General features: G+C 45.4%; 1 protein-coding gene across 1 annotated transcript; it reads right to left on the reverse strand.

Annotated features, from left to right (window-relative positions):
• Window positions 1-4627: 4627 nt before the first annotated feature.
• Window positions 4628-11537, reverse strand: kcnk1b (potassium channel, subfamily K, member 1b). Its single transcript, XM_084709933.1, has 3 exons — window positions 10975-11537; window positions 8419-8814; window positions 4628-4899 (listed from the first exon to the last, which is right to left on the reverse strand). Exons 1-3 carry the CDS (start codon window positions 11327-11329, stop codon window positions 4652-4654), a joined length of 999 nt encoding a protein of 332 aa, XP_084566059.1. The 5' UTR covers window positions 11330-11537; the 3' UTR covers window positions 4628-4651.
• Window positions 11538-15448: the final 3911 nt, after the last annotated feature.

Here is a 15448-nt window from a genome sequence, read left to right on the forward strand (position 1 = left end):
GGTGGGAGGGTGTCAGTCTGTCTATCTATCTATCTGTCTGTCTGTCTGTCTGTCTGTCTGTCTGTCTGTCTGTCTGTCTGTCTGTCTGTCAGTCTGTCTGTCTGTCTGTCTGTCTGTCTGTCAGTCTGTCTGTCTATCTATCTATCTATCTGTCTGTCTGTCTGTCTGTCTGTCTGTCTGTCTGTCTGTCAGTCAGTCTGTCTCTCTGTCTGTCTGTCATGTGTTGTTCTCTTGGGTGGGAGGGTGTCAGTCTGTCTATCTATCTATCTATCTATCTATCTATCTATCTATCTATCTATCTATCTATCTATCTATCTGTCTGTCTGTCTGTCTGTCTGTCTGTCTGTCTGTCTGTCTGTCTGTCTGTCTGTCTGTCTGTCTGTCTGTCTGTCTGTCAGTCTGTCTGTCTGTCTGTCTGTCTGTCTGTCTGTCTGTCTGTCTGTCTGTCTGTCTGTCTGTCTGTCTGTCATGTGTTGTTCTCTTGGGTGGGAGGGTGTCAGATGAAGAGGCAGCAGTCACAGGAAGCAGCAGGAAGTCAGTCAGATAGTCAGGATCATCACACCAAGAACCACTCCACCAGGAGGGGAGTGAGGGATGACAGAGGGATGACAGAGGGATGACAGAGGGATGACAGAGGGATGACAGAGGGATGAAAGGATAAAGGAGTGATGGATGAAAAGACGACAAGGATACTGCAGGTAGTTACAGTTTTTCTCAATTGCTTTGGTACATTTCTCAGATCAGAATTGAAATTCTCAAAACTACGTGTTCAAACAGTCTTTACTTGCGAAATGGTTGAACAAGTCGTCATAATATGTCAAGCATATTTCTATACATTTCCATTAGACTTTTATCTAAATCTGTCCTGAATTGGTAAATTGCTCCCAGGTGAATATTGAACCAGGTGAATCTCATGAACTATCAACTTGCAAGTATATATAGCTGGAGCACAACACAATGTTACAATGTCTGACAATGGAAGGACAAGGAAATGGACGGGGTCAACAGCCAGAGAGAAGAAGAAGAGGAGGAGGAGTGAGTTGGGAGGCAAACAGAGGAAGAGGCAGAAGAGGCAGAGGACATATGCGCTCTAAAACATTCTTTCCATGCTGCATCGCAAGGGAAGATATTTGTTGTGATGTGGATGAGAATTTGTGGCCCAACAGGAACGTCAGGAGGTGTAGGAAGACTGCACTGTAATTCCTACAGCACTGCATGTACAGTTTTCCCTGAGGAGATTAGGGGATCGCAATGACATGGTCTGTCAACAAATGACAGTACAAACAATAAAAGTATGTGAATGTTGACCAGTCTCTTGCAATCAAACTCCTACATTCACTAAGGTGTAACCTAGAATTTACAATAATTATCATCAAAACTTTAGCCGTAGTTTACATCAGAACATCCCTCCAGAGTACACTGTTATATTGACAATATGACTAAGAAATTTGACTGTCTTGTCCGTACACAATGACACAATGACTAGTCATTCTGATGGCACGGACATGTTTATTGACACAAATATTTACACTTGAGAGATAAACTAAGGATTTTGAGCAAGAGACTGGCTTTTGCAGGTAATCCATGGTGTTTTGATATTTGTACAAATTATTTTGAGAAATGCACTTACTGTTTTGAGAATTTCAATTCTGATCTGATAAATGTACCAAAGCAACTGAGAAAAACTAGAGAGAGAGAGAGAGGGAGGGAGAGAGAGAGAGAGAGAGAGAGAGAGAGAGAGAGAGAGAGAGAGAGAGAGAGAGAGAGAGAGAGAGAGAGAGAGAGATGAGGGAGAGAGATAAGAGAGGCAAAGAGTTAAGAGAGGGATAGAGTTAAGAGAGGGAGAGATAAGAGAGGAATAGAGTTAAGAGGGAGAGATAAGAGAGGAATAGAGTTAAGAGAGGGAGAGTTAAGAGAGGGAGAGTGAGAGAGATGAGACATAGACAGAAATGTGTCTAGGAGAGAGGTGAGAAGGGTGCCCATCAAAGAGACAGCAGGATCGAGAAGGAAGAAAGACAGGTAACGAGAGGTTGCGGGATAGGGTTAGAGGTGTTCATCAGGGACTGAGAAAGCAGGAGAAAACTGAGATGAGAGAGGAGAGGAAGAGAAGATAAAAGGCAGTAGCTCAACAGAAACAGCATCACAGAGGAGGTATCTCGTACTACAGCAGAATTTTATTGTGTCGACACCAGGAAGCTTCACAGATCACATGTACACACCTCACACCTTCACACAGGAATGAACTTCACATGAACCCTGCTGCCAGGCCTGGGCCTGCAGACTACAGGATGAAGCTAGCTATCTGTTACTGTAAAGCAAGTTCTCAAAGCTAGCTATATATTTAAGTTAGCCATCTGTTAAAGCTAGCTATCTGTTTAAACTAGCTATCTGTTAAAGCTAGCTATCTTTTAAAACTAGCTATCCGTTAAAGCTAGCTGTCTGTTACGTAAAGCTGGCAATGTGTTAAAGCTAGCTACGGTATGCTTTGCACAATACACCACTGCTACATGCAAAACATATGACTGAGAAAGAAAAAAGAGTTTGTACCAAGTAAGTTAGCCTGTGTAGCTCTTAATGCAGACAAAATATCTGTAGATAAACAAAACATTCTCAAATTATCAAATAGATGGAAGAATAGCAAGTGCATCTATGCTGATAAACTGGTTATGTATAGACTATTTAAAATCAACATTTGATCATGGTTATTCAATAATATATTTTGCAAGTACTGTACACAGATGGACTGTAAATAGAGTATTACCAAACATTTTCCATTTCAAACAAAACTACATAGGGTTTTCAAGTTTTGAGGATGAAGTTTTGAACACACCGGGACTAACAGGGACTAAAACACAAGTAAAAACACAGGACCACAGCTGACAGCAGACGGCTGGTGCAGCTCAGAGGCACGTCACTCTCCACAGGCCTCTAAGATACACTGCAACACATCTATGGAACAATCAAAACATGCCTGTAAATTTGTAGAACAAGTTTTTTGGCAAGTATGTAATGACAGACTTCTCTTTATTTCGTTTTTTCAAGGAGTAATGAACGCAGCTGTGTCGTTAACATCACTGTGAAGACAAGATGGTTTCTAGAAGAGTTAAAACCTCAAAGCTCTGCCGCAGAGCGACGGTGAAGCATTCTAGAACTCTCTACATTCTAGATTTCTGTACAGTATACATTCACGCACATTCTACCCCAACGGACACGAAGATGTGTTCCAAATACGGAATGACAAATATGTAGGCTACAAGCAAACATACTTCCTGCTAAATGGAATGAGTCGTAATAAATAAATTCAGTTTAGCTTGCATTGCTTGCTGGCAATCACGTAATGTAGCTGTCTGTTTGCAAACCGCGAGACCTTGCTGGAGCTGCTCCCGGCAGCAGCCAGGGGTGGCTCCCTCTGGTCAACTTTCTTTAAAACAGATTGTCTTCCAGAGAACATGCTACTCATACAACATCACCTCCATAAATTACAATCACACATCTGTAAACATCCCCTCCTTCTGCATCTTCCAAAAATAGAGCTATTTCGGTCCAAAACACATTACAAATGGTTTCAGTTCCATTTTTTGAAATATATATCTATAATTTCATCACTGGTCTTGCACCAAGGAGTCTAGTTTGTATTGATGTGTTTTTCCCCCCCAGATATCATATATCCTATGTGTTTTGTGCTTGTGTGGTACAATGTGCAAAACCAATCCAGCTGGGTGCTTGTTGCACCGCCTGCTATATGACTCCTGACACTGACTGATGATGCAAAGCTAGGGGACCAGCCCTTTCCTTGATCCTTCCTCCCTTCATTGCATCCCTCTTTCCTTGAATCCTTTGGTTGTCTAAGAAAACACATATTTTGACATGACAGGGTTGGCATCACCTGTTTAGTGGAATACAAGCTTTCAACTGTCTGATCCCTTGAACTGACACTCACACGTCACAAATGTCTTCAAACGTTTCTTTAACCACTAAAACTGCTGAGATTTACCACCAAATCATCCAAAATAACACTTGAGGAAAGATTTGTCGGAATCAAGACCAGGATTTTTGAGTTGTGCATGACAATTCACCATAGGGGTCTAAGAATTTGTTGTTGTTGTTTAGTTACTTTTAAATGCATGATTCCTCTACAGGGTCTGCTATAATTGTTACCTCCTGTTGGCTACTGTTAGTTCCTTACTGCAGGCTACATGATGCTGTTTACAGAAGACCTACTGTTAGCTCCTTACTGCAGGCTACATGATGCTGTTTACAGAAGACCCCCTTAAAACAGGAAACACATACATGTTAGTTGGTCATGTCCTGTTATATTTAACACACAGCGCCCCTATGCAGCAGCTGACAGTAGCAATGTTGTGATTACAGCAGTGACTTGCGCCCCCTAGGGGCTGTGAGGGTAACAGCATCCTGTGAGAGACCTTACAGTGGGTTGGAATGGTTACTGTACTGTAAGCTACTAGCTGCAACTGAGGTGTATGGACTTGATACTGCTATACTTCACCATGCCCATGAACAACCTCCCCACCAGTCAAATGTTCTCCCCTCCAGCCCCCCCCCCCCCCGCTCCCTCCCCACCAGGTTCATCCTCCCTCCCTCCCTCCCCCTCCAGTCAGGCCTCCTCATCCACCCCTCCATCCGTCCAACCCTAGCCGATCATGGGGTCGTCGCAGGGCGAGGTGAGGACGGGGGTGTTGAAGTCGGGCTTGTGGGAGCGCGGGGCGGAGACCTGGGAGACGGACGTGAAGGAGAGGTGGTCGTGCTCCAGGATGGCCAGGCGGTCCTGGGGCTTCTCCTTCTTCAGGTAGAACATCTGCCGCAGCTGCTTCAGCTGCTGCAGCTCGCAGAACGTCTCCAGGACGACCAGCATCACGATGAGGCCCAGCAGGAGGTAGACTGGGGGAGGGAGGGGGAGGCCGGGGGAGGGAGGGAGGGATAGACAGAGAGAAATCGTTAGGTTACAGAGGATCAACAGTACCAGCAACATCATAAAGTGACCTGTCTTCTATATCAGCTGTATAGGAAATATGGGGAAATACACAAGGAAATCAAGTATACTGTGTTCATGTGTGACTGTCTGTTTTTGTGTGCATGTCTGAAAGAGAGCTAGGGGACAGAATGGTCATCTGTGGATGTACCTTCTGTCACATGCACACACACACACCTCCACACACACTCACACCTCCTCCCCCACAAACACGCCGGTGTGTTGATGTCACGTGGCTCGTGGGCGCCACAGCATACTGAGTGCTGGTGAGACTGATGACATCACACATGAGCCCAGATCCCCTGTCATGATCACCCCCAGACTGCAGACAGGTTCTGCAGCTCACCAGCAGACCATTCAGCTTGTCTGGAGCTAAGGGCCTGAGGAGAGGCCAGTGGTATAGAGCAACTAACTGTAGATCAAACGGTTGCAGGTTCAAAACCCCCTTCATGTTGCTTTGTGTAAAAGCATCTGCTAAATAAACATATTATTAATGCTAGCCTAGCGGCTAACGTAACTTCTCAGCTCAGTGCAACTCACCTGGAGCTAGCTGCCAACGTAGGTAGCTACTACCTCAGTGCTAAGTTAGCACTGCTATCATACTAGCATGGTCTTTGTAGCTGGGTCTGAGGCCTATAGCAGTGACACTTTCTCACCAACAGGGGGAGAAAGAGAGAACCAAACCCAGCAAGAAGAATCAATAGGGATCTTTGCTGAATGAGACATTCCTGACAGAGTAATTTTGTATTGCTAATGTTGTGAAAGCGTTAGCAAGCCACATATTTGACAATCAAAGTATTAGTTTATAAACAGGATTGTACAAAGGACAGGAGTGTTGATGCAAACAGATCTCCAGCAGCCAGACTGGCATCAACACAGCCAGTGTGGCCAGACCTGCACAGCCCCATATGCAAGCCTGCCAGGGCCTGAACGGACCACACTAACGAGGAGAGAGGTGGGAACTAAGAAAAGACATCTGCTCGTATTTTAGGTCCAGCAGGCATCAAAAAGCACAGAGACTCTTTCACATGAAATATGCAAGAGCCCCTAATAAATTAAATCTGCCTGCTTGTCTATTCTGAGCCTCATGCCGGGCAGAGGGTCGCGATATGCCCCAGAGCACAGCCAGAACACAGCCAGAACACAGCCAGAACACAGAGCACAGCCAGAACACAGCCAGAAATCAGCCAGAACACAGAGCACAGCCAGAACACAGCCAGAACACAGCCAGAACACAGAGCATAGCCAGAACACAGCCAGAACACAGCCAGAACACAGAGCACAGCCAGAACACAGAGCACATCCAGAACACAGCCAGAACACAGCCAGAACACAGCCAGAACACAGAACACAGCCAGAACACAGCCAGAACACAGCCAGAACACAGAGCACTGTCAGAACACAGAGCACAGCCAGAACACAGCCAGAACACAGAGCACAGCCAGAACACAGAGCACAGCCAGAACACAGCCAGAACACAGAGCACAGCCAGAACACAGCCAGTACACAGCCAGAACACAGAGCACAGCCAGAACACAGCCAGGCCCCTAAACCACGCTCTACTTCACAGAGCTCTGCAGCTGTGTTACATCAGTAACTTCACGCTTCCTGTGTTACATTTGAAATGGACCAGTTAGGGTTTTAACTGAACATTGAGTTTCTTAAATGTGTAACTTCAAATTAAATTTATCTTAGTTAGTTTGTGTGTGTGTGTGTGTGTGTGAGTGTATGTGTTAGTGTCACTCCTTTTCCACCAAGGCAGTTAGAAGGTTTTGGAGCTGATGCCCAATCTCAAATCAGTTCTTTGTTCTTTGAGTTTGACAAAAAAAGAACCGTCTCCCGGGCTGTAGAATGGGTTCCAGAGCAGCGCCACCTCTGAGCTGGCCTTGAACCCTTCCACGGTTGTCAGGTGCTGGGGGATTATCATGACAAACTGAGACCCACTGCATTTGTGACTGCCATAAAAAAAAAACGCTTCAGCAAAGAACTTCAATTGATTGTGCTAAGAGCTACTTTGCTTCAATAAGCTAACTCCTGTGTGTAATTGCTGTCCACAGCAATCATGACAAGCAGCACAACTACATTGCCCCCTCGTCAGGGGCGCTTTTTGTGATTTCGGGGCCCCAGGCAAAGACAGGCATGGGGCCCCCTGAATTCCTATTCTCACCCTTTTCAATCCATATAATCCAAACAACCAGACAACAACCACACAAAATGATGTCCTACAGGCGTGGCCGCGCCCCCATCGGAAGAATCCTCAATATTATACCGATATTCCCCTACACTCAGGATGGAACTCACCACCTCCACCATCTCAGGCGCGTGCACTACCAGCTATGGCAACAAAGAGCTAGCTATTCACTGATGCGGGCGGCCTGTTACATACCTGAGGAGTGAGTTTAACTGATCAGCTACACACAACTTGAACTGGCCTTTTCCTTACTAACAAGCAGCGCTTATTATCTGACAGTGGTTTTGGCCAAAGCGCTGGGTCATCAGTGTTGAAGTCAAATCATGTTCACGGGAGAGATGGTCACTTACATTATCATTTTCAGGCAGTGAGAGAAAGACATTTTCAACATCGCTGTGACTATCATCAGTGAGTTGGGCCCTTTCAACATCGCTGTCGACTTTGTCATAGCTTAAGAGGTGTGTCACACATGCGGACAGCACTTGTGCTAGCTGCCGCATCACTCGATACCAGTTGAGAGAAAAAGGACGTTACCTTCGGGAGTTTCAGTTTGGAAACTACTTTTTTACTCTCCTCTTTTTTCTTCCTCTTTTGTGCTCCGGTAATTGCGTTTCATATTGTTAACTTCTATTTTGTATTCACTCTTCTACTTTCTCTGACAGATGAACCTACTGACGTGCGTGATGGAATAGTCCACAGTAATAGGGGGGGGGGGGGGGGAGGTGTGCGTTGACACAAATAGAATAAACGCTCTGTTGGTATTTTTGTTGATACTTTTGGGGGAGGCTATGACTTTTAATCGATTAGTATTGTTACTATAGTTATGATTGATCTTATTTTTATGGAGCCTCTCAAGGGGCCCCTGGCAGCTGGAGGCCCCAGGCAGCTGGAGGCCCCTGGCAGCTGGAGGCCCCTGGCAGCTGGAGGCCCCAGGCAGCTGGAGGCCCCTGGCAGCTGGAGGCCCCTGGCAGCTGGAGGCCCCAGGCAGCTGGAGGCCCCAGGCAGCTGGAGGCCCCTGGCAGCTGGAGGCCCCTGGCAGCTGGAGGCCCCTGGCAGCTGGAGGCCCCAGGCAGTTGCCTACTTTGCCTAATGGGTAAGTCCGCCCCTGCCCCTCGTGTGTTGATGCGAGAGCTCTATAAAGCTCTGCTGATATACCAGCCATCCCTCAGGAATGACTGGATCCTGACATACTGTACGTCAACACCACTGATGACTGACAGTCGTGATGCAGACTCACCAGTGATCCCCACTTTATAAAGCTCTCTGAAGCGCTGGTTGAAGGACTCTCCTGGAACGTAGTCTCCCAGGCCGATGGTGCTGAGGGAAATGAAGCAGAAGTAGAACGACTCCAGGAAGTTCCAGTTCTCCTCCAGGGCAGAGAAAATGGCCGCCGGGATGAGGAAGAAGCAGGAGGCGGCGAGGACGGCGAGGAGAGCGGCGTGCACCATGGCCACCAGCGGCTTGGACACGCCCCAGCGCGTGTGCACGTACATGACGGGCCGGCGCGTGCTGAAGACCATGATCCTCTGCACCACGGCGGTGAGGAAGAGGAGGGTGAAGGGGATGCCGATCACGGAGTAGACGATGCAGAAGGCCTTGCCTCCGTCTGACAAGGGAGCTGTGTGGCCGTAACCTGGAGATAGAGATGGAGGAGAGGAGGAGTGGAGAAGGAGAGAGGAGGAAGAGAGGAGGAGTGGAGGAGGAGAGAGGAGGAAGAGAGGAGGACAGGAGGAGGAGAGGAGGGGAGAGGAGGAGGAGAGAGGAGGAAGAGAGGAGGACAGGAGGAGGAGAGGAGGGGAGAGGAGGAGGGGAGGAGGAGAGAGGAGGAAGAGAGGACAGGAGTAGGAGAGGAGGGGAGAGGAGAGGAGGAGTGGAGGAGGAGAGGAGGGGAGAGAAAGGAGAGAAGGAGGGACCATGAGCAGGAGAGAGAAGAGGAAATAAATGGTAAAAGAGTATGAAAAAAGATGGGGGAGAGAAAAGGAGAAGGAGAAAGATGAGGAGGAGGAAAGAGAGTAGGATTAGAACAGAAAGACATATAAGGATATGTGAGTGGAATATCCTATCCACACCAACATTTGTATAGAAGCCTCAAATACGTGTACCCACACAACACACACAGAATTCCAGCAAAATACGAGAGGCATTTCCTGTCTACAGACACCCACATGCACAGATGGAGCAGTGACGCAATTCAGACATCCACGATCATTCTTCCCTTGTTGGTGTCTCTAACATCTACGACTGAGAGCCAGTGGTTCTACTAGCAACAGCCAAGCTACGTCAGCAGGCTGTCAGATACAGGTCTGTCCCAGGCAGGGGCGTAGCCACGGGGAAGGCCTACCCAATTTGTTCTGAGGCCTACCCAAAAACGAAAATATCTCAGAAAATTATGCACCGGGTGCACATCACAAAGTAAATAAGAAAAAAACTGAAAAGATGCCAAACCATATTTTTCTAGGCCTACCCAAACATATGATTCTGGCTACGCCCCCGGTCCCAGGGGCCAAGCTACGTCAGCAGGCTGAGAGATACAGGTCTGTTCCAGGGCACTGTCACACCCAGGTGACCTTCATGTCAATAACACAAGGTGGCCTGTTTTGGACGAGTGGACCTATAGCATGAAGGTTCAACATGCCTGTGTTTCTGGCAAGAACATGCTAAATACATTACTAATACTAAGAGAGCCTTGAACACCAGCATCTTAACTTTACTATGTTAACTGTTCCGGTTCTGTTCTGTTCTATTTTTGTTGAATAAATAAAGCTCAGTTCTGTTTCACATCCATAAAAACAGGTACTATTGAGTTATAAAGCAGTTGCTACATAGCCTTGGTCAACAAGGACGCACCCCTGAATGGAAACATTCCATGCTCGAGGTTGACACCGTCAACATTGCCTCCACGCAGCCCCACTGTTATTACCGTAAATGACTGTCAGACAGGTGGGCGACATCAGCTATCTGTGAGCTGTTGTCTAGACAACAAATGATAAAACTATAATCTAGGGTTCAAGGCCCACGCCCTTGCCCTCTATCCGGGGTCTGTTATCTAAACACGGAGAGCTGAGGCAGAGGGAGGTCGTTTTCTTCACTCCGCACTAGCCGAGCGGTTATCACGAAACTCATTCGAAGTGAGTTGTCGAGACTACAAGTGGTTGACTGTGTAAAAGCTCGGCCACCGTTTTGTGCAACATCCGCTAATAAAAAGTTGAATAAATTGAATCACACAGACGTTTTCTAGAAACTGGGGGGTTGTTTGAGAGAACGGTTTAATGAATATGCTCAGGTTGTCATTCACTCCCCGTAAGTGAGTGGATGGTTTTCGAAGCAAGAGCTGATGATGCAAGGTGTGAAGCTGAATGACAGTGCTTGTATGATTTTCATGTTTAAAGGACGTTATCATCCTCATAATGTTGCTGTAGACATAACCTTACCTAACGCCTAGCCCACAAAATAATGCCTGTGTGAGGCTTTTTGAGGAAGATCATGTATCCTGCTCTCATGTGGGTAGGCTACTGTTTCGTGGAGGAATACATTTCAGCGTCGCCTCAACCTGCATAAAAAATGCGGCCTATATCACTGTCCCGATAACCTGTATTACACCTGAACGACTTTGGCAAACGTTTAAACAATAGACAGTAGTAACCATAACCATGCACCACCTCAACACATGCGTAGGTCTGACAGAGACGTAATTTCACTATTTTGAAAAAACAGCACCCTGTGGCTTCCGGGCTGAGAGCGGCAGTTGTGTTCAGACAGCCTTTTGTTGTGAATGTCTAGCAGTGGCACTCACCTGTGGTGGACAGTACTGTGCTGGCAAAGAACAACGCAGAGGTAAAGTCCCAGTTCCAGTTTGTCGAAGCATTTTGAAGGATGGACACTCCATAGTTACTAGCCTCCAGTGCTTTCTCCAAAAACTCTTCGAGGCGTTCCTCCGACAGACATTCGTTATCTTGGAGGAATTGCTTCTTTATTTTTCGAAGCTCTTGTCTTAGCAGGTCTTCATACGGCAGTTCCACAGAGGAAAATACAACAGCGCCAAATATTAGATACAGAAGGTATCCTAGAACTAAAAACAAAAAATACCACGTCGATTTGTGACTCTGAATCAACCTAACGCACGAGTTACTGGTTAACGACTGTAACATTTTAACAGTTCTCCCTCGATGTTTTACAATGTTGAAATTTGCACCGGCGTCAACGATAATAATCTTCTGTCCAGCGCAATTCTGTCAATGTCGACGACCAAAGATATAATTATTCTCCTCGTCTATTTTTGCGGTGTTTATCCTCGGCGGTCTCCGTATTCGTTGACTTTCACCAAACCTGCTTTTGGAAGCAGGCTGGGTGATGTGGCGGCCGAGTCGAGGGTGGATGTGTGACGTATGTTTTCATCTTCTCTCCTCCCAGGTAGCCTATAGAAACAGACGTCCAAGTCATCGAAAGCGGTAGCTGGTGTTAAATAAGCCTTGTTTTATCTATACAAAAACAACAATGGTCGAGATAGGGTGCGGTGAAACAAAATCCTAATTTAAACATGTTATGCCTGTGGCAAAGGGCTAGCAGGTCCTATTATGCTGTGATATATATATATATATATATATATATATATATATATATATATATATATATATATATATAGAGAGAGAGAGAGAGAGAGAGAGAGAGAGAGAGAGAGAGAGAGAGAGAGAGAGAGAGAGAGAGAGAGAGAGAGAAATAAGCGCACCTTGTTGTCCATAATATTGTATCTTCCAATACAAAATCACAAAATCAAACGGGGACAGACACAGACTATCGGTCATGGTACTTTCCATAGCGTGTTTTATAGCCTCAGCCCTTATCTGTGCACTGTGAACTTGTGTTAGTTCAAATCGATAATCAATGTTATCAGGCGACCTATGATCAATATTTATTTCGACACATTTCTCTCTCTCTATCTTTCTTTCTCTCACTGCCTTAAAATGAAAGCAACACTTCAACTTGGGTGTAGCTGTTTCGTTTTGCTCGGTTTGGCGCACAAGTGAGGTCATTACCAAACGCTGCAGTACTACAAAACCACACCTCACCTCAGACTTCAGCTAGTCTGAACTGCACCAATGCCCTTTATCATACCTAATCGTAGACGCACCACGCCTATCTGCGCGTCAGATAGCGACTCAGGGTGGGGCGATGTTCTCAAGATAAAGAGATTAACCTGTCCGTCAGGGTGCCTTTGTCAGTCAATGTAGCTATTATCCTCTGACTTCCCCATTCAGAGGTTGCCATTAAGGCACATTTTATTTGATCCATTTCTTCTTTTGTAGGTTAGAGCGTAGTATGATACCAGGAAAACAGGAAGTAAAACATATCAGTGTTGTTCTTTTACATAATCACGAGTGAAGATTTAATCATAAACTTCCCTTACATAACTCATTCACTGTGAGTGTACCTCACTCAACCTATTCTCTAACTTATTACATTTTAAAGCATTGTTCTATATTGACAATATGATCCCACACCTTTCCCAAGAAAGGTTACTTTTCTACCTGAATGAGCCTGTCATGTTTCCTCAGCAGTAGGACTTCAGTTGGACTGACATGAGTGAGCCTAACTTTCCCCCGTTGTCTCCTTGCCCCAGATGCTCTGCCAGTCAGAAAGGCCTCCAGAAATAGCCCTGGTCTGAACCGGTGTGACATTTCAAGGTCAGTGTGCTGGGAATCTGAGATTCTGAGCAGGGCCAGAGTAATTGTGAGCCAGTCCAAGGTTGTGTGCTAAATGATAAGCCCTGAGGTAAGGGAAGACCGAGGATAGCAGAGACAGGAGTGATGAGGTCAGACAGTTCTCTGGGTTAAATAGTGTGGTCTGGTTAATGTACAGTCGGCCTGCGTGCTGTTGATGGTTGGCAAACATCCTGATACAACAGGAAGATCCTTTCTCTCATGGAAAGTAAAATCAGTGATGAGCAGTGAAGTTGAGTACAAGGACATGGTTCTCTCGTTCAGTTGTCATAACATAAGTTTGCTTTGCTTGGTATATGCATTAGGTAGAAATGATTCGCACTCCGGGTCACGGCTGGGATTAGGGTTGGTTTTACAGGCCCACTGCTGTGGACGGCAAGTGGAGAAGATAGAGAAGAAGACAACAGTGACTTGAGAACAACACCTCAGGGTCCAGGATTCCCTGTCGTCTTCTGTGACTGGCCGTGCACAGCAAGCCTCCCCGAGTTACTGACATGCTTATTACACAAGGTGTAACGTCAGCAAACTGGGGTTGGCAAAGAAGACCCTGGAAAAGTAATTTGTTGATGGTAAACTGGAAAATAAATGCTTCATAGAACATGCCGTTGAAGTAAAGATGACGTTGACCTCGTAATAGTTCTATTGTTCTCTAATTCAGCCCACATGTCTGTGACTCTCATGTTCTGTCAGGTCACATTCCACGACATGTAGGTCATTCCATTATCCAAGCTGCTGGGATGTTGTCCACAGTATAAATATATATTTAGTCATTTAGCAGACGCTCTTATCCAGAGCGACTTACAGTAAGTACAGGGACATTTTGCACGGACGGGAATCGATCTGGCAACCTTAAGATTACTAGCCCGATTCCCTAACGGCTCAGCCATCTGACTCCCTATATACAGTATATCACTTGCTAATTAATTACCCTTGGTAATATCAATCACTGTGTATGCTTCAACATTTTTACAATATATATTTTTTTAATGTTCAAGATTGTAATAAAACTGTGGCACAAATTAATGAATAAAACACACATTTAACATTGGTATTTTAACCAGGGTGAGTCAAAGTACTGAAAAGATTTAAACATCACAAATGTCTTCAAGGTTTTGACCACTAGAGCTCAAAAGAGCCGGGATTTATTATAATAATTAAAAATAACACTTGGGCAAAGATTTGGCTGAATCAAGACTGGGATTGGTTAGTTAAGCATGACTTTTAACCATGGGGTAATTTAACCTAGACAGTTTGAAAGCAGGGTAATGTTGTAGAGAAGCACTTATTGTCATATTTGTAGAAATACAATTCACATCCGGATAGCAACCAATAAATCTAAAGGTTTAACAGTTAAATAAAATAAATCAGATACATGTGGGCGTCGCATGACTGTAATACGACCAGTGCTTACACTGCATTCAGACTGAATGCAATGGCTGGATGGGCTACCTGTCTGGCAGTGCCTAGCACATTTGGTGCCCTGGTCAAGATTTAGGCGTCCCCCTCTTCATGCCCCCCGGGCGGCTGCCCGCTTCACCCATGCCAAAAACCGCTACTGATATCCGTCTACAGTTCACGTGTTTGAGGGAGTGGCTTTGAAGTGAGGGGGTGGGATATTTAGGTTTGAATCCTTTCCAACTCAAGCCCAAATCTCTTGCTTCAAAACTGACCTTCCCTGCCTTTAAGTCAGAAAGAGTTGATGTCGTGCATGAAGGATATCACTAGATGGCGCTGTGGACCAGCAGCTTGTTCCCTTATTCAGACAAATGATGGGTCAAATGAGGGACAGGTGGGTCAAATTATTTGAAAGAGAGACTGAAAACTTTGTTGAAGTGTCAGAGATACGAGTCGGTTACTCTATATGTAATTTCAATTGCGGGAGAATGGGACTGTGACACCTTGTGTTTAAAACCGCAAGACATAAAGAACACCTTTTTGTAACGGGTCTATAATATACACTGAATATAATAGTCAATGTATACAGTATACAGTAACTATTATGGGACTACAAGTCGCGTAAATACATGTCCTCTCACCATCTCGTTCTCTGCCCCCCTTTCCCTCGCTGTCTTGATATATTTGCTCTGTCACTTTCATGTCAAAAACATATGCCCAGTTGAATAGGGTTTCTAAAAACACAACTATTCAATGTTTTCGCTTGTCATTAATGCTGCAAGTGGCTCGGAGCTCCAGTAGGTAACGTCATAAAACACTTCCAAACAGAAGAAACAGCCCGAAATTATTGTCAAAATTGTCGAAGGAGAGAGGTGCGCCTCGCCGAAGGCAATTGGCTGGAAGAATTGCTGGAATATAATTGGCTGAAAAGCACCCGACAGCTCCAAACATTATAAATGTTTGTTCCACTGGCACTGAGCTGTCTGTGTTGCTGAACAACTTTCAAAGGGCCTCCTTAGCTTACACAACATGCTTAGAGGGGACAAGACTGAGCTTCTTTTACTACAAAAAAATCGTACCTGTATATTTAAGTGTAATGTCTGTCATGACCCAGACTCCTATCTACTAGAAAGAGTTAATGCACATCCATATAAG

The sequence above is a fragment of the Hypomesus nipponensis genome, chromosome 11 (genome assembly GCF_054491055.1).
Source record: "Hypomesus nipponensis isolate SF chromosome 11, ASM5449105v1, whole genome shotgun sequence".
NCBI lineage: Eukaryota > Metazoa > Chordata > Actinopteri > Osmeriformes > Osmeridae > Hypomesus > Hypomesus nipponensis.

Excerpts from the sequence above, each read along its gene's own strand:
- kcnk1b (XM_084709933.1), bottom strand. The coding sequence starts at position 11,329 with ATGTTACAGTCGTTAACCAGTAACTCGTGCGTTAGGTTGATTCAGAGT. Across the intron at positions 8,815-10,974 it reads CACAGTACTGTCCACCACAG|GTTACGGCCACACAGCTCCC; the intron begins GTGAGTGCCACT and ends CTCTATCTCCAG. Across the intron at positions 4,900-8,418 it reads TTATAAAGTGGGGATCACTG|TCTACCTCCTGCTGGGCCTC; the intron begins GTGAGTCTGCAT and ends TCCCTCCCCCAG.